The 25,387-nt window shown below is 49.8% G+C and overlaps 1 protein-coding gene across 1 annotated transcript; it reads left to right on the plus strand.

Moving 5' to 3' along the window:
- The first annotated feature begins 730 nt into the window (after positions 1 to 730).
- ppip5k1a (diphosphoinositol pentakisphosphate kinase 1a) lies at positions 731 to 24,417 on the plus strand. Its single transcript, XM_067248508.1, is given in 32 exon segments — positions 731 to 1,038; positions 2,771 to 3,337; positions 3,770 to 3,965; positions 4,251 to 4,341; positions 4,455 to 4,540; positions 5,299 to 5,453; positions 6,729 to 6,830; positions 6,946 to 7,107; positions 7,255 to 7,376; positions 7,499 to 7,600; positions 7,772 to 7,858; positions 7,994 to 8,069; positions 8,251 to 8,360; positions 8,983 to 9,068; positions 9,223 to 9,348; positions 9,493 to 9,614; positions 9,732 to 9,914; positions 10,309 to 10,450; positions 10,722 to 10,940; positions 11,249 to 11,381; positions 11,593 to 11,707; positions 11,794 to 11,901; positions 12,187 to 12,303; positions 12,408 to 12,548; positions 12,927 to 13,020; positions 13,705 to 13,742; positions 13,744 to 13,831; positions 17,352 to 17,405; positions 18,341 to 18,520; positions 20,718 to 20,855; positions 21,322 to 21,435; positions 21,972 to 24,417. Coding segments are annotated over 31 exon segments (4,239 nt in total). The 5' UTR covers positions 731 to 1,038; positions 2,771 to 3,184; the 3' UTR covers positions 22,571 to 24,417.
- Positions 24,418 to 25,387: the final 970 nt, after the last annotated feature.

The following is a 25,387-nucleotide window of genomic DNA, read 5'->3' on the forward strand; positions in this document are numbered from 1 at the left end:
CTTTCTTAAAAAAGAAATAGTGTGTGTGTTTGAGGGGTATGGGGTGGGCGCTAAACTATGCCTTTGGTTCACAAGCCGATCTTTTTCGCGACCAAGCCTTCGCACCACCACATCATCTCCACCATAAGTCTTCTTCACCACATCAGGAAAAACCTACAGCCCCAATGCATTCTCTGGTGACGTTCTAATGAAATTCTGCCACCGGATTGGTTAGAATACACGTTGATCTATTTGACAGGATACAGTTGTTTTAGGTTTAGTGTATGATGTGTTGCACAATCAGCTGATCGCGCCGAATCGTGGGTGGGAAAGTTTTACTCTCATTCCGTATTTTGTTGTAAAATAATTTTTTTTCTCAGAAATGCTACAAAGCCATCCACATTGCACTTGATTGCGTGGTCCTAAGAAATTTGGCAATGAGACTGACTAATGGAAATACAATGCTATAGTGTTCTGATCAAGGATGTTATAATACCATCCCGTGAGCCCGTCCACGATCTCGGCCCGTGGATTAATAGTTTTAAAGTTTTTCATTTGATCCCTGTCGAACAATCACTGTGCAAACCAGGCCCCGGCTACAGCTGCTGATGTAACATACACGTTTGCCTTAATAATTCGCAGCAGGGTGCGCCGCGGTGCGGACTATATTATCCAAACGAGGATCGCTGTTTCTTCCGTTAGAGGAAAAATAGCCAAGGTTGGTTTCACTAGCTGTCAACACAGAGAAGGAATCGTAAGTAACCGGACTGTTGTAAAATCAATGACAGTTGTGGGTGACATCATTTGCATTAGTACCAAACATTAGCACATTTTGAATATGTTTATATAATTAGTCAACCTCTTGACATATATTACAATTTAATCGTGCCTTTTATCCGAAGACAAGACTGACACAGACAGAGACTATAGTGTTTACTGTACATTGTTGATTACGGCTAGCTATAGCTCGCTAGCTACTTATTACAAACCCATTGCGTGGATAACTCGCCAACTGTAGCTATAACGTTTCCTAGCTGAGCCACAACATCTGCACGTACTGTAAGTGCTTTCCTTTCTTTACCCACAGCTAAATATAGCTACTGCTGTTGAATGTATTCATTGTCAGATAGCCTAGCACTGCGAGCTTGCTATTCCAGTTAGCTCTAGCTAAGAGCTACTAGCCTGGCTAATAATAATAATAATCTTACTTTCACATACTGTAAGATACCCTGATTTTCAGTTATTGTGTGACATGTTCAAATGAATGTATTTAACCATGTTTGCGTAGTGCGATTATCCATTTTATTGCCGTTTTGTTGTATCTACCTTACTTCAGATACCGTGCCAGGTATCGTACTGTTATTGTGCCTATGTGTGTTTAGACAGGAAACTACTACGTTCTTTGATTGTTTTCCTTTTAAGGTTAGCGCACAATGAGATTTAAAATATTACTTTTAATATGACCGAGCAATATTTACGTTTCCAGAATGTCCACCTGTTCAACCTAAGGAGTAGCTGTCATCAATACAGTGGAATTTGGTGATGTCTTGTTTGTAGTGTGCAGGTTATGTGCAGGTGTTGCATCCTTTCCTTGTAAATGCAGTGACACAATTGAAACCTTCAGTTCCAGCATGCTGTCACTCTGTCATTGGTTACCATCTACAGTGTAGTAGCCGGCCTAGCAAAAACTAAGAAATATACCAGTTAATGATATTTTAAATCAATGCAATTTTCATAACTTTTTGTTGTTTAATAACTTGCTTTGCCAGGCACTAACAGGCACGTCCCCACCGTGCCCCAGCTGCCCTGAGGGAGAGCAGGTGTAATAAAGAGGTTTAAGCTCCAGGTCCAAAGCCCCACATAATCCATTTAAGCATGGAACTTGTTTACTTTAAGTAAACTGTGCCAAGATGAAGGAAACTCATTATGTTGACCTAACTTCAGTTGAATACATAAACCAATTACAGTAGATGCTATGTGAACTGTGATTGATTGAGGCAGGTGTATGTCCCAAGTGTGTAAATGTCTGTGTGTTTGTTATCATGCTTATTTCTAGATGGAATGGATTATGGTTATCGCACTAAGCAGGATAGACTTAACATACTTTGTTTAGCAAAGTTAACTTCATGACAATGCATTGTTGTCTTCTAAAAACATTCATGTAATATTTATTGTAGAGTGTTAGCCATCTAGCTAGATTAAATCAGTCAGTAGTTTTGTTTGCTGTTTGGCATGTGGTTGGATTTGTAGGCCAACTAGTAAGCCTATATATCTGGAATTGTATTGGAAAGTGGTGTGCTGTAACCAGTTTGGCTGAGGCCTGACTGTGTTTGTTCACCAGCCTGAGGGTATCCTCTTTTTTCCCCCTCTCAACAAAGCTTCATGACATTGCTAGTCAGGGTAATGACTGGTTACAATGAACAGCATGCTTAGTGCAAGATGTAGGCCACTGCCTGTCTGCACGGGCCACTCTGGGATGGTGTAAATCTCACTAGAGATTTGGATGGTCTGATGTTTTGCAACTCCAGTACCATTTTGCTGAGGTTGGGGCAAACAGTGTAACATTAGAGTAGGTGTGGGGGTCATTAGGACTTCCACGCGTCACTTCATCTGGTGCTAAAGATGAGCCATGGTATGAGAGAGCCTGTGACCAGTTTGACAGTGCACTTCTCAGTTTTGAATTACACCTCTAATTAGACTTAATGGAACTGAATACAGCTAGCCCTGTCAAAACATTGATGTAATGAACACCAAAGTACTCTAACCTCTGTGGGTTTGTATCCCTGTCTAGGACACACAGTAGAGGAGGGGACTGCAGCTCGACAGTCGGATCTGAATCTTCTGGTGCTGGAATCCACACGAAGAACATGAGCTAGTAATATGAAACTGCTGAATGAAGAATGAGGCTGGAGAAACACTACTCCAGAGACCCAACTTGCGCTGTTAGAACATTCTCAAACCTTCCCTCAACCTCTAACATCTGACCGCTGACCTCCTAACCAGTCCCTCACCCCCAGTCATTCCACCTTCTAGCCAACCCCCACCAGCCCTATCACCTCCACTACCCAGGATCCTCCAGCCCAGCCCAGGCCCAGTGGAGCATCCCGTCCCCTGGCCCTGTGCCCCCACAGCGGTGGCCTGTCCCAGCGGTGTGTTGGTGTGCGATGGCACGGCGGGACGCTGAGGGCTGCCGCGGGGGACTGTGATGTCAGCGCCCAACAGCCCTGGCGAGAGCCAACGCGCCGCTCCCAGATTCTTCGTGGGCTGCGAGGACGATGAGAGCGAGGGCCTGGAGGACCCCGGCTGCAGCATGAGGACAGACATGGAGCTTTATGAGGACGACGAGGAGGCAGACACGGTACCACACACACACACACACACACACACACACACACACACACACACACACACACACACACACACACACACACACACACACACACACACACACACACACACACACACACCACACTCACCTCCCCATACAACACTAAGTCATCCCACTGTTCAAGCAATATGGGGTTCTTTTCTCTCCACTTAGCCACTAATTTCTGTCATCCCTCTGTTTCTCCCTCCCTCCCTCCCTCCCTCCCTCCCTCCCTCCCTCCCTCCCTCCCTCCCTCCCTCCCTCCCTCCCTCCCTCCCTCCCTCCCTCCCTCCCTCCCTCCCTCCCTCCCTCCCTCCCTCCCTCCCTCCCTCCCTCCCTCCCTCCCTCCCTCCCTCCCTCCCTCCCTCCCTCCCTCCCTCCCTCCCTCCCTCCCTCCCTCCCTCCCTCCCTCCCTCCCACCAGCCCCCAGAGCGACAGATAGTGGTGGGGATCTGCTGCATGATGAAGAAGTCCAAGTCGAAGCCTATGACCCAGATCCTGGAGAGGCTGTGCAAGTTTGAGTACCTCACTGTGGTCATCTTCCCTGAGGATGCCATCCTCAACGAGCCTGTGGAGAAATGGCCCCTGTGTGACTGCCTTATCTCCTTCCACTCCAAAGGTGAATTTAAAACACACACATAATAACACTCAAGCGCACACACACACACACATATTCGACGAAAACAAAGCTGCTTATTTACTCGCTTCTTGTCTTTCTTCAGGCCTGTAAGGCTCGAGATTTTTCCTCGTACCACACTGTGTCAGCAGTACTAGCGTTCTACTCAGCATGACTCATCCTTTCTGACACAACAGCTTGTTCTCACCAGATTTTGCTGACTGGTACTGTATTTATGATGATCATGATTTCTATTTCATCTATTTAAACGCGTATTGTTTTTACAAGGCTTCCCTTTGGACAAGGCAGTGAGCTATGCCAAGCTCAGAAACCCTCTGCTGATCAATGACCTGAACATGCAGTACTTTATACAGGACAGGTACGGCCATTATTGTCATCATTGGTTATGGGTAATGCGATTCCTGTACACGTGGTTATGTGTGTGTGGCTGTGCTGGTGTGGACGTTTCTCACTGTTTCTCCTGCTCTTCAGGAGGGAGGTGTACCGTATCCTACAGGAGGAAGGGATTGATCTGCCCCGCTATGCTGTGTTAAACCGTGACCCAGATAGACCTGACGGTTAGTGCACCAGCCCATTAGGCAACGTCAATATGGGTTTTTCAGTGTGGGTCGTCCATTCGTCTGGTGACTTTTTCCTTCAGCTTTTGTCTCACTCAGTTTCAGTCTTATTACTTGGTTTGGGGGCTCGAAGGCAAAGTGGTGGAAATAAGTAAGCGCACAGATAATTATTTTTAGTTTCCGTTTCATCTGAGGGAACAAGTGCAGAGAGACTCAAGCGCTCAACTTTTGTCCGCACGACATCCTAAAGGCTGTTACCTAGTCAACTGAAGCCCCGGTTTATTTTGGTCTGGTGTAAATATAGCAGCTGATGTGGAGCGGTTGGGAAAGTGTTGCTTCTGAGGATGCAGTGATGTCACTCCCCACTGTGACGTGATGTGTCTGGAACTCACTTCCTCACCCCCCTGAGAACGGGGGCTTAGTGTTTCCTTGCCTCATTCTAGGCTGACAGTTTAACCACACCTTTCAAAATCAAGATAATTTGCGGTGGGGAAGTTCTTAAGTACTCAAACAGTTAAATAGCTAAGTTATAACATCTATGATGTAACACGTATGTATTACAAATGAAGTTGTAATAATTATGAAATTATTATTTAAAAATAACATCTTTAGGTATTGTTTTACTATATAGTTACTGACCTATTAGACAAGAAGCTTTTAAATGAGTCCAGCAGGGTGGGACTAAGGCTTCCCTGACGAGTAGAATTCAATCCAGTATGTGTCTTGATTGTGTGATTTGGCTGTTGTCCTTCTGTCAGAGTGTAATCTGGTTGAAGCAGAGGACCAAGTGGAGGTGAATGGAGAGGTGTTTCCCAAGCCGTTTGTAGAGAAGCCGGTGTGTGCTGAAGACCACAACGTCTACATCTACTACCCCACCTCAGCTGGAGGCGGCAGCCAGCGTCTCTTCAGGAAGGTCTGTCTCTGCTGTCACATGCCCTGTTCCCCTGCAGGGCTGTATCCGTCCCTGTTCCCCTGCAGGGCTGTATCCGTCCCTGTCCCCCTGCAGGGCTGTATCCGTCCCTGTTCCCCTGCAGGGCTGTATCCGTCCCTGTTCCCCTGCAGGGCTGTATCCGTCTCTGTTCCCCTGCAGGGCTGTATCCATCCCTGTTCCCCTGCAGGGCTGTATCCGTCTCTGTTCCCCTGCAGGGCTGTATCTGTCCCTGTTCCCCTGCAGGGCTGTATCCGTCCCTGTTCCCCTGCAGGGCTGTATCCGTCTCTGTTCCCCTGCAGGGCTGTATCCGTCCCTGTCCCCCTGCAGGGCTGTATCCGTCCCTGTTCCCCTGCAGGGCTGTATCCGTCCCTGTTCCCCTGCAGGGCTGTATCCGTCCCTGTTCCCCTGCAGGGCTGTATCCGTCCCTGTCCCCCTGCAGGGCTGTATCCGTCCCTGTTCCCCTGCAGGGCTGTATCCGTCCCTGTTCCCCTGCAGGGCTGTATCCGTCTCTGTTCCCCTGCAGGGCTGTATCCATCCCTGTTCCCCTGCAGGGCTGTATCCGTCTCTGTTCCCCTGCAGGGCTGTATCCGTCTCTGTTCCCCTGCAGGGCTGTATCCGTCCCTGTTCCCCTGCAGGGCTGTATCTGTCCCTGTTCCCCTGCAGGGCTGTATCCGTCCCTGTTCCCCTGCAGGGCTGTATCCGTCTCTGTTCCCCTGCAGGGCTGTATCCGTCCCTGTCCCCCTGCAGGGCTGTATCCGTCCCTGTTCCCCTGCAGGGCTGTATCCGTCCCTGTTCCCCTGCAGGGCTGTATCCGTCCCTGTTCCCCTGCAGGGCTGTATCCGTCCCTGTTCCCCTGCAGGGCTGTATCCGTCCCTGTTCCCCTGCAGGGCTGTATCCGTCCCTGTTCCCCTGCAGGGCTGTATCTGTCCCTGTTCCCCTAATGATGGGTTTTATCAAAGCCTTAGCAGTCCAGAAATAGACCAGTCCGAGTATGAAGTCCCAACACCTCTGTCTCCTCTAATAAACCAGGAAGGCACATGCTCGCAGCAGTCAGCGAGAGAGAGATAGAAACCCTAACCCATAACATTTGACATCAGTGTTATTAAATGTCTAGTTTTAAGCTCTGGTCTGTCACTCCCTAGCGGAAGAGAATTCTCTCACAGGTCGTACTGTATCGAGTCTTTGACAGGCCTGTGTGCTCTGTGGAGGGAACAGGAGATCCTGTCTGAAGTGACTGGTGATGTTCCTCTGGTCTAGATCGGGAGCCGCAGCAGTGTGTACTCCCCCGAGAGCAACGTGAGGAAGACGGGATCCTACATCTACGAGGAGTTCATGCCGACGGATGGAACCGATGTCAAGGTACAGCAGAGGTCAACTCATGGATGAGAGGTCAACTCATCCATGAAGTGACGAGAGACATTGGACTTCATGATACTGCATGTGTTCATCAATCATTGTTTGTGTGTGTGTCCAGGTGTACACGGTAGGGCCTGACTATGCCCATGCGGAGGCGCGCAAGTCCCCAGCCCTGGATGGGAAGGTGGAGAGAGACAGCGAGGGGAAGGAGATCCGCTACCCGGTCATGCTCACAGCCATGGAGAAGCTGGTCGCCCGCAAGGTCTGCCTGGCCTTCAAGGTAGGCCGGAGGCCCAGAACAACCATGGGCCGCACATGGAAACACATTACTGGGGAATGTACTGCTTCGGTTGTCTAACTGTGTGAAGGGTGAAATGATTGGGGTTGATGATTTTGACAATGAACCAGTGTGTTCTGTTGGCTCCAGCAAACCGTGTGTGGGTTTGACCTTCTTCGGGCCAACGGACACTCCTACGTGTGTGACGTCAATGGCTTCAGCTTTGTAAAGAACTCCATGAAATACTACGACGACTGTGCCAAGATCCTGGGGTAGGCAGACTCTATTTCTGGCCTGTCGAATGTGTTGAATAGCCTGTGTCGAGTTTGGTCGGCCCTGCCCAGACCAGACACTTGGCATCGAGGGACCATGTCTTAACTGTGCGTGTGTGTAGGAACATTGTCATGCGGGAGCTGGCTCCCCAGTTCCACATCCCCTGGTCCATCCCCACCGAGGCTGAGGACATCCCCATCGTCCCCACCACCTCGGGCACCATGTGAGTCTCCGTCCTGAGGGCACCTAGACATGCAGGAGCTCCCACTGCCAACGCTGACAAGCAGCTGGGGGGTGCACAGGTGGCATGGAAATGCACTGTTCCCTTCTCCCGAAATACTAACCCTCTGTCACCCTTGCACCCCCTACACACACACACACACACACACCTCAGGATGGAGCTGCGCTGTGTCATCGCCATCATTCGTCACGGAGACAGAACCCCTAAACAGAAGATGAAGATGGAAGTTCGGAACCCCATGTGAGTGTTCTGGATGACTGGGTTCTATATGGTGGAAACCAGTTGAGACACATTTAAACCAGTACGTTTCACCACTGAGGGCAGCTGGAGCATGGAACACAAGAATCTCTTTGTCTCTCTCACCTTCCAATGTAGGTTTTTTGAGCTGTTCGAAAAGTATGGAGGGTACAAGACAGGGAAGCTGAAATTGAAGAAGCCCAAACAACTCCAGGTAACCATGAAGAAGACCCAATATTACGTTCTAAACATTCTACCGTATCAGGTGGAATTCTTCGGGTTACTGTCAGGTCTAATATCAAAGTGTGTAGGATGACTTTGCTTCAAGGTTAATAGCTGTGCGTGTGAGTCATGTTGGTCTTGTCTTGGCTTGTCATCGTGTCTCTGTCCTCTAGGAAGTGCTGGACATCTCCAGGCAGCTGCTGGCAGAACTGGGGCAGCGCAACGACTGTGAGATTGAGGAGAAAAAGTCCAAACTGGAGCAGCTGAAGACAGTTCTGGAGATGTGAGTGATGTTGTTAGAAGTGATGTGGTCAGAAGTGGGTCACAGATTCCCACCTGGGGCCTTTGCATGCTTTCTGGGCCATTCCAGTACAATGCATCAATAGGAGGAAAGAGAGAGTGAAATGCACAGAACTACAGAACTGGACAGGGATGTATGTGTTACCTCCTATGAGACTGGTGTCAGTGATGACAGATGGAATTGGAAGCTTCTGCACACAGATACACACACACACACACACACATTCTCTCTCACACACACACACACACACACACACACACACACACACACCCTCACACTCTCTCAACAGCACATACCTTTCTCAGAGACCAAATATGACATGTGTAACATGATAATGACAAGTCACGCACATAGCGACATGACAAATGGGGATCGACGTTTAAAAAGGAGCGGGAGGTACTCGATGCTGTTGTGTTTATGGGTGTGTTCAACGAGGCAATATTGTTCTCTATCATTTACATCTGATTCCAAACAGCTTAGAAAGACCCACATACATCGTTTGGCTGGACAACAAGTTAACGGAAACAGGAATAAACTGGACTAATAGACATGACACCTCTGTGCTCCTGTGCTCACCCTCTCTCTCCCCGTCGCTGTGTCTTAGGTATGGCCACTTCTCTGGGATCAACAGGAAGGTGCAGCTCACCTACCTTCCCCACGGGCAGCCCAAAACCTCCAGCGAGGAGGATGGTAGGGACCATTTACAACAAAGGACTCCATTTTGTGGCGTCCTTGACTCTATTAACCAGTAACACAGAAGAACATGGCTAACCGTGCTTTCCCCCACATGGAGGTCTATAAGGTAGTGTTCCTTGTGCTGATGACGGTGTTGTCTGCTTCTCAGACACGTGGAAGGAGGGTCCGTCCCTGCTGCTGGTGCTGAAGTGGGGTGGTGAGCTGACCCCCGCAGGCAGGGTCCAGGCTGAGGAGCTGGGCCGGGCCTTCCGCTGCATGTACCCTGGAGGTCAAGGTGAGACACACGCACCACATACTGTACAACACACACCACATACACAAACCACTTACTGTACACCACACACACACCACTCGAACCCCACGAGCACATTTCAGATGCTTCATCTGTTCCCTCCCGTCCGGTTTGGTCTGTTTCCAGGAGACTATGCTGGGTTCCCTGGCTGCGGGTTGCTAAGGTTACACAGCACCTACAGACATGACCTCAAGATCTACGCCTCAGACGAGGGCAGGGTGCAGATGACAGCTGCAGCGTTCGCCAAGGTAACCAGCGGTCAAAACTGTTCCGAATATCTGGAAAGGAACTTGATATCATACTGGGCTGACTGTTATATAACTACAGATCGTTATTGAGTGTTAATTTGTGTGTGTGTGTGACAGGGCCTCCTGGCGTTGGAGGGGGAGCTGACTCCTATCCTGGTGCAGATGGTGAAGAGCGCCAACATGAACGGCCTGCTGGACAACGACAGCGACTCTCTCAGCGGCTGCCAGCACCGCGTCAAGGCCCGCCTCCACGGGATCATGCAGAAGGATCAGGCCTTTACCGAGGACGACTTTGATAGGGTGACTGACTCCTTGCAGTGTGTCAACCATGTTAGCGGCCAATTAAATCCATCTTCTCCATTCCATTTGTGTTCTATTTTTATGAGCCTGTTTCTACTAGAGGGATGAGTGTCTGCCAGAGCCGAGGGCGGGAGAGGGATGAGGATCAGTCATGTGATTACTTTAGGATGACTGTGGTATCTCCATCCGTTTATAATACAATATTTAGGTCTTGGAAATAAGAGTCTTGGTTCTTTAGAAACTGTAAAAGGACAGATTCTTTATTAATACCCTCAGGTTGAGCTCTCCAGTTCTTGAACTAAAGACCTCTTTCTCAACACAAACGGCAACATTGTTTCCCCCCAACTTGGCTAAGAATGTTCTGCTGAATGTGTTTGTGTGCGTGTTTCCACAGCTGGCGCCCACCTGCAGTGCTTCCGTGGTAAACTCCATGAAGATAGTGGAGAACCCTGTGACCACGTGTGACCAGGTCTACACCCTCATCCAGAGTCTCACCTCTCAGATCCGCAAGAGGCTGGAGGACCCCAAGTCTGCAGGTGGGGTGGTCCTCACCGGGATACCAAAACACTATTTATTTAACATCATCTTTTAGCTTTATCCCCCCTACATCTGTCAGTACCAAGTAAATCTCCACACCCTGTTTCTGGAGAGCTGCCTTGCTGTAGGTTTTATCTCAACTCTAATCTGCGCACCTGGAATTCTAATGATTCATTGATTGGACAGAAAAGCTACAGGAGGTTAACTCTCCGAGACCTGGGCGGTGGAGCACGGGTGCTTTATTCTGCCGCCGTGTTCCTGTGTGTCCAGATCTGCAGCTGTACCACAGCGAGACCCTGGAGCTCATGCTGCAGCGCTGGTCCAAGCTGGAGAGAGACTTCCGCATGAAGAGCGGCCGCTACGACATCAGCAAGATCCCCGACATCTACGACTGCGTCAAGTACGACGTCCAGCACAACGCCACGCTGGGCCTGGAGGACACGCTGGACCTGTTCAGGCTGTCCAGAGCCCTCGCTGACATCATCATCCCTCAGGTGAGGGGGCCAGGGGTCATCGTGCTCCGAGAGCGCAGAGACGAACTATACCAAACTGAATTATTAACGCAACAGTGTTTTATTTAGTCCCAGTTGATATAAGGTAAAGTCATTGTATCGAATACAATTCATTGGGCTGTAATCTATGGATTTCACATGAATTGTGTGAACATGGAAAATATCTGGAGTCTTTTATTTGAACTCATGTATTTGAAGCACTTTACATGTCGCATGTTTATATTTGTGTTCTGCGTATATACAAGGCCTCTGTGGGACAGTGTGTGTAACCAGCCCTGTGTTGACCTCAGGAGTACGGCGTCAACAAGGTAGAGAAGTTGGACATAGCCTACGCCTACTGCTTGCCACTGGTCAAGAAGATCCAGCTGGACCTGCAGAGGACCCACGAGGACGAGTCGGTCAACAAGCTGCACCCTCTGTGAGTGTTTCAGGTTGTAGCTGCTGTAGGAACACCTGGATCACCGCAGTTCGGTAGAGTTGGGATCACAGTTTGCTATTGTCATTTGGCAGTATAGAATCTTGTAAGAACAATGTTCGGGGAATTAGAGTCTGTTCACTTTCAAACGTATTCACTGTGAGGTTGCTTTGCGGCCAGATGTAAATGTGAGTGCTGTTTTCTGGGCTCCCAGGTACTCCCGGGGGGTGATGTCACCAGGCCGTCATGTCAGGACACGTCTGTACTTCACCAGTGAGAGCCACGTGCACTCCCTGCTCAGCATCTTCCGCTACGGAGGCCTGCTGGACGTAAGAACCTCACCTCAGACTGACTGAAGCACTCAGCCACACGGGGCTCAGAAGTTCATCTTTCTGTGTGTGTGTGTGTGTGACAGGAGGAGAAGGATCAGCAGTGGAAACGTGCTATGGATTACCTCAGTGCGGTCTCTGAACTCAACTACATGACTCAGATAGTCATCATGTTGTACGAGGACAACAACAAGGTAACAGTGTTATTGTGTGTGAGAGTGAGAGTGAGAGAGAGAGAGTGTGAGAGAGAGTGTGAGAGAGAGTGTGAGAGAGAGTGTGAGAGAGAGTGTGAGAGAGAGTGTGAGAGAGAGTGTGTGAGAGAGAGAGTGAGAGAGAGAGTGAGAGAGAGTGAGAGAGAGTGAGAGAGAGAGAGTGAGAGAGAGTGAGAGAGAGAGTGAGAGTGAGAGAGTGTGTGAGAGAGAGAGAGAGAGAGAGAGTGTACACGTGTTTGGTCCAGTAACCCTGCTGCTGTTTCTCAGGACCCCTCATCTGAGGAGCGCTTCCACGTGGAGCTCCACTTCAGCCCAGGGGTCAAAGGTTGCGAGGAGGAGGAGAACGCACCAATGGGCTTCGGGTTCCGGCCTGCCTCCGCAGAGGTCAGAGTGGACCTGTCCTGTTGTGTTCAGAGAGTGAACCTGGTGGTGGTGTTGCGTGTGTGTCTGTGCGCTCACCGTCCCTGTGCCATCCCTGTCCTGGACAGAACGGAGAGAAACAGCCGGACCCTGGCAGCCTGGAGGACCTCTCCCAGGACGAGCCGGACCGAGCCGTCCCTCTGTCAGAGCTGGTCAGCATGCACAGGAAGTCCCCGCTCGTACGCAACCGCAAGACCGGCTCCATGGAGGTCAGACCATGACAACCCCCCGCAAACACACAGCCACTGCCTCTTCATGGAAACTAACCAGCTAAACTCTTTCTTCATGCCCTAACACTGTATTTTCCGTGTGTATGTAAATGGGCTAACTTGACTGTATTTGTAAGTTGTAAATAGATCCGGGGGGGTTCTCTGTAGTGTTGATGTGTGCCCAGGCCGCCGAAGAGGGCTGGTCTAGCAAAGCTAGGGATCAGTGTGTGGCGTCATATGCTCTGAATTGACTCCTTAACACTGTCTTGGCCTCGTTTGACCATTCCCGTCTGCGTGCTAGTGTTATTTCAAGGTTTGTCCTTCGGTGCTATGCATGTGTATCTTCTTGTGTATTGAAACGTGTGTGTGTGTGTCCAGGTCCTGTCTGAGACCTCCTCCTCCAGGGCCAGTAGCTACCGGCTGTTCCCCTCCTGCCCTCGCCAGTCCCCTGAGATGAAGCAGAGTGGACTAGGTAGGTGTCTCCTCCCCCCTTAGGGGTCCATGGCTGCTGGCGTGGCCATGGACCCCCATGGTGGCAGTGGGAGGGGCTGGTACACCGTCTCACCTTCCGGTTCTGATTTTGACCAAGACAAAGCAGGAGGTCCAGTTGACTAAACGACATGCTCAGGTTAGGAACTAATTAGTGGTTCCTAGGTTTTGTAAGTTCCGTCAGAATTGTCCTTTTTAGAGGTGGCTCCTTTCAAGAAAAGGTTTAATCCGTGATGTGATTAACCTTCCTAACTATGTTTGAATTACGGATTCAGCATTACTTTTGTAACACGAGCCGCTTGAAGTACATCATAACATCATAACTTCATCATGCCAGTCAAGCAAAGGATGATTAATTCTGTAGATCTCGTCCACATCACCTGCAAGAACGCCATGATACGTTCCAGAACTCTGATCTGTTTCTACTTATATGCCTAGTAATCTTGATAGTGTGCCTTTAATACCCCAGTGTGTGTGAGAGAGAGAGGGGGGGGGGGGGGGTGGAGGGAGGGAGGCTAGTGGAGCGGGGGAGGGGGCGGGGGAGTCATGTGTCTCTTAGCAGGCCTGCAAGCCCCTCTCTCTGTCCTGCTAGTTACTGAGACTCAGCATTGTTTGAATAACTGCATGTTGTGTTGTGGAGACTAACACCCCCCTTACCCTCTCCCAGGCTCTCAGTGTGCGGGACTCTTCAGTACCACCGTCCTAGGGGGGGTCGTCTAGCGCCCCCAACCTGCAAGACTACGCACGTACACATCGCAAAAAATTCTCCTCCGGCAGTCTGTCCTATAAAGACGGTATGTGTTTCAGTTCCTTCTTCAGCTAGGAGACACAGTGGGCTGGTGCCCATGGCCAGGGAGGGACAGCTCTGGTGCTGGGCAGCACCCACACACACTGCTGGTTCTCTGTCCCACGGTTGTGATTCGAGATGTGGCTGAGGTTCACCTGTTCCCCACGCATAACCCTGCCCACGCCCGGGACACCCCATAACCCTGCCCACGCCCGGGACACCCCATAACCCTGCCCACGCCCGGGACACCCCATAACCCTGCCCACGCCCGGGACACCCCATAACCCTGCCCACGCCCGGGACACCCCATAACCCTGCCCACGCCCGGGACACCCCATAACCCTGCCCACGCCCGGGACACCCCATAACCCTGCCCACGCCCGGGACACCCCATAACCCTGCCCACGCCCGGGACACCCCATAACCCTGCCCACGCCCGGGACACCCCATAACCCTGCCCACGCCCGGGACACCCCATAACCCTGCCCACGCCCGGGACCAGAGCTGCTCCACCTCCACTGGCTTCACTCCCCTCCTCATCACCTCATAGATGCCTGGCAGGCTTGTTATCAGTTATGCACTATTTGACAGAACATGGAATGTTGAAATGTTTATTTTACAGGACACAAAAATATATATATAGGCAAAATGTCATCATATATTTCCTAATGGACGTGAATATACATCAAAACACAGTCACTTGATGTATCTAAAGCTTTGGTCAGTCATTTGTTTGTGAGCAAGTGTCATATTCAAGATTTGGCACATTTGACCATTTTCATACACTGTACACAGCACAGCCATTACAGGGTTGAGTGTTTTTGTGGATCTGTTTAAAGTTAGTAATTTGTTGTTGGTGATGGGTGTACTGACATATTCAGTGTTTAAATGTGTGTAGGTAGACTATCCTACATCACATCTTTCAGGCGGAGCTACATCAGTGTTCTTTGTTCGGTGTTGCACGCTCTGTGGTAGATGCAGCATGACGAAACCATCTGTTCCTGTATTGTCCACTAGGTGTCCTTGTGGACTCATTCACAAGTGCTCTTGTCTCGGCTGCCATTTTCTTGGTTGCCCTGCGCCTCACTTTGTGTGGTGTCGTTGTGTGCTCATCCTTTCTGTTCCATCTAGGTCCATCTGTCTTGTTCTGCCTCTAGTCAGGAGTTACTCCACGGGGGGGGGGGGGGGGGGGGGGGCAGCTTCCTAACTGCTGTCGTCTTTGTCCCCTTTGGGTGAATTTGGATTGACATGATTGGTTGAATTCACTCACTCTCTGTAGTGTGTGTGTGCGTGTGTGTGTGTGTGCGTGTGTTGTAAATGTGACATCAGGAGGAATGACAGTTTGAACTTGTAAGATACTTGCGTATTTAGAATATGTGATAATGGGTCCTCAAAACAGGGATGGGATTATGGAAGGCAGATAAGGAGGAAGATTTTAATACTTTGATTGGCTCTCTTCATCATGGCACTCGTTTGTCTAAATAAACCATAAATGTAATCTCTCTTTTACTACCTTAAAGAAATGTGGGTGTGTAGCATGTACTGGGGGAGATTTAGGGATTTCTAAGACAGGGAAAAAGGTTTTTTTTCTCCCTTCTTTGTCTTCATCTCCTAAATGTAGAGGCCATTTCATCTCCTCCTGTCGTGTGTGACATCATCCCGTTTTGTAATCTTGAAAGTACCAGCTCAGTGTGAGGCTCCCGCTCTCTGACTGCTCCACTCCAGCCCCAGACACAGGCCATGCTCCAGCCTGCTCATACACTATATATCCCAGTCTTGTCTGTCCCCTGTATGTCCCCGTTATCTGCCTTTAAAATCACCCAAAAATCTCATCTTAAACTGATGAACTTTTGTACTTTTCTTGCCCCTTTATGCTTCACCTCTGAACTACAGTACCAAAAAAAACAACAAAAAAACGGCAAATATTGAACGTACTCTTCCCTGAAAAACTTAGAAACAGGATCTTTTCAGGAGCGCTGTGACTCGATTGTAACACTAGTGACTTTTTTTATTTCCTCAGAGTTGTTGTCAATGCCGGCAGTAAAGCGATTTTCTGTGTCGTTTGCAAAGCATCCCACTAATGGTACGTCTGCTTCTTTCAAGTATATTTCCACTTCTTCACCTCCCCTTGTCTTGCATGTCAATAGAAAACTCTCTTTTTTGTGATTTGAGTTATTTTTTCACGTGGTCACTACCATGGTCCTTCAAACACCTGGGGTTCAGTTAATTTTTGTCTACCCGTACGTCTGGACGACTCACTTTCTAACACTACCTCACATCCTGTTTGTAACGTCTTGCCTAAAAATGGTCCCACTCACCGATTCAGCGTGTTTTCATGGACAATGTGTATATAGACAGTATATGTGATGATCTCCAGATGTGTGTATTGTGTATATACATATTATCATCGATGTTAAAGATGTGGATTGGAACCATCTCTTGAACGCACCACCAAAAAGCACCAATTCTTAACCCTTTTCCTGTTTTATTAATTGTATTAAGTGTTTTACTTCAGACTGATTGTTTGCTATGGTTGCTATAGAGACGCTCCCGTCCTCATAGGGTGAGAGTGGAACTTCTTAAGTTGTTCATCCTCTAGACTGAGAGACAGAACCATTGGCTGTCAGAGCGAAACAGGGAAAGGGTTAACCTGTGATTTTGTACCATCACCTATGTTTTGAGTTGGATTCATTTGTGAATGAATATTATGAGCTATGTTCATGTGTTCTTTTGTGAAAGACACTCAGCTTTTTTTCCCCTTTAACTTCTCCCGGATATGTTGGTCTGAGGCTCAAGAAAAAAAAATTGGGATTATGACATGTGTTTCTTGGTCTCCAACGGTCATTATGGAAAAATACAATATTTGGAAGTTGTTGTGAATGACTATTTAGCAAGGAGTTGGTGGGCTGATTGAACTGGCATTTACGCAGTCTCTTGTGCCATTAGAAACTGGGGATGATGGCAGAAGCAGAACGTTGCTACAACCTGTGGTGTGTTTGGAACAGTGGGCATACTGTCAATCACCCAGCCCCCCTCCTCCGTGTGGTCCCCTAGCAACAAACCACCGCTCGTTTTAAAGTGGACATCTGGGAAATCTTCATGGGCGGCATACAGTATGCCTGCATGTCACATAGACTCCAACTCTTCTTGTAGCCTTCAGTGGTGATCTGTTCTTTCAGGATCTTAATGGTCCTGTCTTGTCCTGGTCTTCCTGTGAGGGCAGGACGTGCTCTCCTGTCCACCGCCTGTTGCCGGGCAGGAACGCCGTGTGACTCTGAAGGCGATCGATTACCAGTGATGTCTTCGATGGAGTATCGTATCGTGTGCAACGTCGTCTAGGTCCACAGGGTGTTAGGCCTGAATGCTTTTGTGTTGTGTACAGTGTTTGTTGAGTCATTCCAGCATGTGCCTAGGGGACATCGAGTCCTGTCTAGTCCCAGTGGTCTTCTGTAAACATGTATCTGTGATCACAATGTTGATTCTGTCACTCCTAAACGGTCACAGGCTCTGTTTCCGCACCATTTTAGGGACACAAGATGATACTTCGGCAGTTATTTACTCTCTGTTTGGGCCGGTGAGAGGTATGGAACCCACGTCTGTGTTTTCGTCGAAACTGCACCTTCACAAACTTTGGGATCGATTGTAGTAATCGATTGTGCTACGGCAGCAAGCTATCCAGTGCACGCGAAATATTACGATAAACTTCATTTAGGCTTCCACCGCTTCTTGACAGTGTGCTTTCGTGGACAGAGTGCGATGTTTTGTCTGCGGAGCGTCTGTTTCCCAGAGAGAGAGTGGAGCCACGCGTCTGTCCGGCCTGCGCATGTGGAGGCGCCTCCCAGCGTTTCAATGTGTTCCGATGGGTCTGTGTCATAGCACACACGCTCAGCTGCGCTCTCTCTCGTCTTCAGAGGATCTGCTTGTCGTGAAGACCGCTTCAAGACATAATTCTTTAGTCTTATTCAATTCGAGAGAATCATTTCCTCGGGAATTCAAACTTCAATTTTCTTTCATAGATAATTGACGTCAAGGAGAGATTTGAGTTGAGCGTTGTGGTGGACAGAGTCCTGCTCTGCCGATGCAGTTTTTTTGACACCCCTTTGGGACCGTTGGGGTTGTGTGAGGTACACATAGCCTCAGTCTGCTGTCTGTGCTAGCTGATTCTGAGCATGGAGTGACAATGAGATGAGTGACACCCATAAATGGCAGAGAGCTGTCACCTACCCCCGCCTTCTGTCCACACAGCAGGTTCCATTGCCGGCCTCCCCCTTGCTGTCCTCTCTCTCCCTCTTCTCCTTCATCCCTCTCTCCTGCCTGTCCTCTCTTTCTTCAGCTCCAACTCTCTCTCCTCCCTGTCCTCGCTCTCCTCCCACATCCCTCCATTGGTCCACTCCCTAGCATAACCTTTTCACTTCACCCCCTTTCTCTTTTTCAACATGTCTAGCTCACCCTCTCCTCCTCCTCCACCGTGTCCTCCACCGCTCCCTCCTTCCCTGCTCTCCCTGTTCTTCTTCAGAGCCCCTGGAGGAGCACCATGTGGCCAAGCTGTTGAGGCGGTTCTCCACCGAGCCCAGCATGGGCCAGACCCTCTCTCTGGACGGGGCGCTGGCCCACCACCTCAACCAGTGCTCCTACCACCTCCGCCTCTTCCGAAACTGGCTCATCTCCGGCCAGGACCCTCTAGAGTACCTTCACGGTCAGCCTCGTCCCTGCAGCCCTCCCTCCCTCCCTCCCTCCCTCCCTCCCTCCCTCCCTCCCTCCCTCCCTCCCTCCCTCCCTCCCTCCCTCCCTCCCTCCCTCCCTCCCTCCCTCCCTCCCTCCCTCCCTCCCTCCCTCCCTCCCTCCCTCCCTCCCTCACAGCCCAGCCTCTCCCTGCCTCGCCCTGCCTCGCCCACCGCATGGTGCCTGTGACCTCCCTGCCTGGCTGGAGGCTCTACTGCTGCCGCCCCTCCAGTCGACCCTACTGCTTGGGCTCCGTGGTTTGAGCCTGCTTGCCCGGCACTACTGGAGAGAGGCTTGCTATCTTGAGTGGTGTGTTTCTGTTCTTGGCTTCCAGAGTGTCTCCAGTAGCAGAGGTGTTCCCCTCCTGCCCGGACGTCAGCTCTCCTTTCACTCATTCGCTAACCCCCATTTTGAGTGGCAGGTCGCCTGATGATTAACCGCCTGTTGGGGGTTCAAGTCTGGGCAGCTACTGGGACGCAGGCCACTCCAGGGGCAGCCTGTCTGGGCTCGGTGCCTGGGATGGGTTGGTCTGTGTTGCATAGACGAGCACAGCCACTCCCAGCAGCACAATCGTGTGGGATGCAGCGTAAGCAGGAAGCTCAGCTCAGAGAGAACTCCTAAAAACAGGCTGTCTGGTGTGAGCATGGCCTGGTCATCTCCATACCTGTGTATGTTTGTGCATGCTCTGTCCTCTCTCTCTCTCTCTCTCTCTCTCTCTCTCTCTCTCTCTCTCTCTCCTCTCTCTCTCTCTCTCTCTCTCTCTCTCTCTCTACGTCTCTCTCTCTCTCTACGTCTCTCTCTCTCTCTACGTCTCTCTCTCTCTACGTCTCTCTCTATACGTCTCTCTCTCTCTACATCTCTCCCTCTATGTCCTCCATCTTCATCCATTTGTCTTTTCTCTTCGTCCCTCCATCTATCTGATTCTCTTTGCATCCATAGGAGGCCACGCCTAACCCATCAGAGTAACAGCATAGCTGAGGGTCTTGGCTGCAAACTGTCCCTGCATGGGTGTCGTGTGTCATACAGCACAAGACCATGTCCAGTCATTTTTCAAATGGGAAAGGTCACTTCTGCATTCTGCAGGCAACACAGCAGCAACACAGGCAGCCCAGAACCACGGTTTGCTGCTGTCGTAAATCTAGACTCTGAAGGGTTTAGGAATGGCTGCCAAGGCTCTAGGAATCAGCTAGAGCTGCGGGAGAAATCAATTCACCCCATGTTCTAACAGCTAGCAGACAGGAAGGAAAGCTGGGAGTTGGGTGACATATCACCCTGACAGGAGTGTGCAAAAATGTGTTCCACAAGGCTTCCAAACCAGCCACCTTTACACACGTTGATCCCAGCCAGATGAAACGTTGCTGCGGGCGACACCCCCATGGCGTTCCTCTGACTCTCTGCTTGACCCATCTGAATCTCTGTACTTGCAACCTCTCGCACAGCTGCGCAACTAACCTTTTACTGGGACTGTGTGATTGAAGCCTAACCCCTCTGCAATGGAGAGACCAGACCAGAGGCTGGGACGCGAGGTCATGATCGAGTGCTTCTACCTGTTTGTGTCTCTGTACTGTACATGGAGGGGACTGGTTTGCTGCTGAGTGGACTGTTTGGCTGCTGTCTGACGCAGGTTGGTTTGCAGTGTGGTGCTGCTTTGACTCATGAAATAAGGACTGTTTGGTGAGCAACTAAGGCAGGCCAGTCGTGTGTGTTCAGGTCTGTCTGTCTTTTGTGTGTGGCAGCTAGTGATGTCGTTGAGATGGTCTTTTGTGTTTGTATACGTCATCCAGGCATGTTTTATGTGTACTTCCTGAATGGAAAGGAAACCTTGGTTGTGTAGAGGTCACCGACTCTGCTCCTGGACAGACTTGGAGGTCTTCTTCTGGTGTTTTGCTCAGGTTTAGCACACTTCATTATAATCCAGGTCCTAATTGGTTGGCTTGTGTGTGCGGTGTGTGTGGTTGGCTTGTAAACAACAGCTCGGCTGAACCAAAAGCTTTCACTCCAGACAAGTTGATCTGTTCAGGGCTCGTCTGGGTAACCCCAGCAGTAGGGTGAATGAGATGGGGAATGTGAGATGCTGTAGTGGTTGTGCCTGCCCCAGACAGCCCCTTCCAGGGCCCAGTCTGACTGAGGGCTGGTGGGGCTGTGGGCCTGGCTGTCGTCCCTCTCTGCAGGCTTCGAGGGCTGCTCCATGGTGCCCTCTATCTACCCTCTGGAGACGCTGCACAACTCGCTCTCACTCAAACAGGTCAACGAGTTCCTCACGGACGTGTGCGAAAACGGAGGAGACGCCCACTCCAGGACCACCAGAGGTAACGGGAGTTTGGTGGTCACACACTCACACACACCCTCTCTCTCTCTCTCTCTCTCTCTCTCTCTCTCTCTCTCTCTCTCTCTCTCTCTCTCTCTCTCTCTCTCTCTCTCACACGCACACTCACACTCACACTCACACTCACTCTCTCTCTCTCTCTCTCTCTCTCTCTCCCTCCCTCCCTCCCTCCCTCCCTCCCTCCCTCCCTCCCTCCCTCCCTCCCTCCCTCCCTCCCTCTCTCTCTCTCTCTCTCTCTCTCTCTCCTCTCTCTCTCTCTCTCTCTCTCTCTCTCTCTCTCTCTCTCTCTCTCTCTCTCTCTCTCTCTCTCTCTCTCTCTCTCTCTCTCTCTCTCTCTCTCTCTCTCTCTCTCTCTCTCTCTCTCTCTCTCTCTCTCTCCTCACACACACACCTATATAAACACACTGTTGCGTGACCTTCTGGACCTCTGCTGTCTCCTCCACCTGCAGCTCTGTCAGCCATGTTTGACACCCAGAACCAGCCATCAGTGGACTCCTACATGCCCCAGAAAGTGCTGTCCTCATCGGTGTCCATGAGGCAGCGCTCAGACAGACCGCCCTGGTGTAAGTACCACTCTGCTCTACACATCTACCCCATACTACACATCTACCCCATACTACCTACCCTACTCTACCTATCTACCCCATACTACCTACCCTACTCTACCTATCTACCTCATACTACCTACTCTACTTTACAGTACCTATTGACCTTGTTTTAACTAGTCTGTACAGGCCTCCCACAACATGGCCCATCTTGGCTGTTATAGATGGTGCAGTCCAGCTGCCCACCGCAGTCTGTGTTGCTAACTGGACCAAAACTATCCCACTCTGTCTTTTCCCAACCCACATGCTTTGTCTCTCCTAGTGGAGCCAAAATGAGCTCGAGGCATAGTAACATTCTGGTTTTAGTGGTGTGTTTTGTTCACAATGAAATCGCAAGAGAGAGTGTCTGCTGAGGTTTCGTTCCAAGGCATGAGACTGGTAGTGTTTTAGTTGTAATCCTTCTCCTCAGTGCTTCTCAAAGCATTCCTGCAGTCTCGGTGTTGATGATGACAAGGTCGCGACACGGTACAGTACCCTAGTTTGTGTCTCTGCAGACAGCAGCGGCCCCTCCAGTACTGTGTCCAGCGCCGGCCCATCCTCGCCCACCACAGCAGACACCTCCCCTCGCTTCAGCTTCAGCGACAAGGTCCCACTCACCCCCCAGAGCAGCGAGGAGACCCACCCCTGCCAACACAGCAGCTCCCAGCCGCCCCCCACCACATCCCCCCAGGCCCCGGACCCCCTCAGCCCCACAGAGGACCCGCCGGCCCCGAGCACACCCAGCGCCCCCCCGGGGGAGGCTGACGCTCCCTCTGCCACACCCAACCACCTGCCAGGAGAGTCCTCTGTTGGAGCCTCCGGCGGAGAAGCTCCAGAGCCCAGCCCCAGCCCGCTCTGCTCCCCACTGGCTCAGCTCACCCTGGGCAGGATGGAGGGCTACTGCCGACTCCCAGGATCCCTCCCGGTGCTCCTGGAGCTCCGAGAGAGCAGCAGCGAGGCAGGCTCCAGTGCCCAGACGCCCCAGTCTCCAGACGGCCCGGAGGAGTTCCTCAACGCGCGGGAGACGGCGGAGCTCTGGAAGGGAAACCCGGGGAGCCTGCCCCACCCCGGAGCTCCCCTGGAGGTAGGGGCCCCTCGCGTGTCTGAACCCTAGCAAGAGGCCTCGTTCTCTGGGGAGGAGGACGGCCAGGGCAGCTGGCCAGAAGTAGCAGCCCTTCTTTACACCTAAGAAGTGAACAGTGATCTTGTTACTCCCTGTTGTTCAGTCGCAAGACGTGGAGGGTGGACTAAGGCCACGCCCACCTCGGGCTTGTATCTTACTGTAAATTGGCCAATAATCAAAGATTGTGGTTTTCCATTTCTTAAAAACCTGCCAACAGCTTTCTCTCTGTGTGCCAGTGTGTGTATGTGTTCATCATACAATTGGAGCCACAATCTTTGCTTAAAGGCCACTAGGCATGTCTGTTTCCAGTTCTACATATGCCCCTTAGAAAGCCACTTGTTATAAAGTGAAGCTTTGATGTTGCTTTTATAAACTACAAACATTCTCTGTTTTTCTGTTCTTCCTACTCCATTCTGTACTTCCCCTTCATTACTTAGTGAGTCAGACCAGCTATATGTGAGGAGAGGTCTCTGCTAGTCTCTCTAGGTCAGAATAAGAAACGGTCCTGTCGAGTCTTACTGGGACTGTTGTATGCTGAAACAGCACAATCACTTCTCCATGAACATAGCAAATGGCCAGTGAAACAAGCAGGGAGTGAAGCTGTCAGACAGGGATATTTTTTCTCTCTCTTTCTTTCGGAGATTTACTAATTGCCTTTTCGTGTTCGTTATAGTTTAGGAGCAGGGAGACAAAATAAGTACTGTGCTATGCTTTTTTGATAGGCAGAGATATGACCCTGCAATGCTGATTTTGACCAGGTAGACAGTCAGGTTGGTCAGATGACAACAGCTCTAACCCACCTTACTGCAAGGCAATGGATCTTCTAAATCAGATTCTACTACAATGTGTGTACTGCTTATTGCCAAAGTCCTTAATCCTCATCTACAACTTAAACAGTTAATCATATACAGAGAGATATATATTTATCTTACAATTTTGTTTGGGAGATGCAATGTAATATTTTCAATGCAGAGGCATCTTATTGGTTACGTTTGAACTTGTACCACATAGCTAATGTATATTTTTGTATAAAATCACCTCACAGTGTAGTAACATTACTCACTGAACAAAAAGGTGACAGCAATGTTGGATGGTTCCTTTGTGGTGTCGTGCTTAATACCGTAAAAGCGCCTCTGATTTAGTAGCAGGTGTGTGTGTTTGTCTGTGTGTGTGCATGTGGAAGTGTGTGTAGCTGTACTGTCAGGTCATTAAGCTGAAGCAAAACTCTTTATTTAATGGTTCAGGTTCTGTTCAGTTGTATTGTGACATGCTGTTGAGGTGATTCTGTCAGTGAAATACACATGTTTCAGTGTGCATCCAAGATGTCTCCTAATAGCATTATAACACTGTAATCTGCTCTCCTCTCAGTCCGTAACCATGTACTGTACAGCTCAGATCAACAATGTGTTAACGTGACAATCTGATTCTGTTATACATTTGGTCAACAGGGGGCGCTAACTATGCTTAAGACCTGCATAGTGTTTTGGTTTAAGAAGCTGAGCCTCTCTGTTTTTAAACCACAGAAGGTGATTAATTCGTTTTAAATACATACTGTAAAAACTGTGATGGAGACCGTGTAGTGGAATGTTATGCACTTGTAACCCCATAACGAAGGCTTTGTCAACTGAAACACTCTTACTGTATGTTGGAGAGCTTTCTGTAATTGTGCAATCAATCAGCCAGACCTAAAATGAGATTAATCAAATTCACCACCCGCTTTTCATTATTTGCTATTGCCTATGTGTTATAATCTGCTCTAAGGCTCTGTCATTTCTACAAATGCAGCTTTATTTCTCTAACTAAAGGATGTTATGAATACAGATGTTCTGGTAAATGACTCTTTTATTTCACTGTGTTTTTATTTGTCTGTACTATACTCCTTACACCACATTAACTTGTTCAGGTTGAGAATGGTTGAGTAGCTGTACCCCGAGATGGGACGCTATATAAGCATCTGTCAGCCCTCTTCACCTCATCTCAAGGTTTGTAGGCATGGATGCTAATCCCTATTATCCCTGCACTCTAGTAGGTCATCGATGACAAGCAAACACGACCATGGAGTGCGGAGTCACACTGCTCAGTAATCTCATTATTATGGTCAATGTAGGACCCCCTCCTCTGCCAGCACATCCCAGCGTCCACTGTCACCGGGAAGGTTATGTAGGGGACATGATGTGGGTGTGGGGCCAGGATAATATGGCCTTGTACAGTAAGCTCTCATTACTAAGCACTCTCATGGCCACACAGAGATCACACCCTCGTCGGATGGCATTCATAAAACGCTGTTGTCACTCATTGTGTTGCTGCTCTCTGTCCTGTATGGTCTATGGAAACTAGGGTGCTTTCAGTGCGGGTGAGTGTGCTATTTCCGGGTATTTTTCGTTCATCCCTGTAAAACGATGAGAAAATGTTTCCTGTTCTACAGCGATGTTGGTGTGGAGCTCTGTCTGGATCCTCTGGCTCCTCTGCCTGTTAGTGGCTGTGAGGATGTGCTGGGAGTGGGATTGTGTTCATGGAAATCCAAATGATCAGCCAGCCCTCCTGCCACGCCTTGTCTGTCTCCTACCAGAGACCGGGTGGAAGGCTGGCTACTTGCTAACACTCTTTGCCAAGGTTAGCCATGATTCATAGGAACCAATCTATCGTTCCCAGACAGCATTTATTGCCACAGAGTTAACCCCTCATGTTATTGCCCTTATGAGGAGATGGGGAAAGGCTGATAATGCTGTGACTGAGGATGGAAAGGAAGTTACTGTAATCATGGCTCATTAGAAGGTGTATACAATGCTGAGACATATTGGAAATCAA

Source organism: Osmerus mordax, chromosome 13, assembly GCF_038355195.1.
Source record: "Osmerus mordax isolate fOsmMor3 chromosome 13, fOsmMor3.pri, whole genome shotgun sequence".
NCBI lineage: Eukaryota > Metazoa > Chordata > Actinopteri > Osmeriformes > Osmeridae > Osmerus > Osmerus mordax.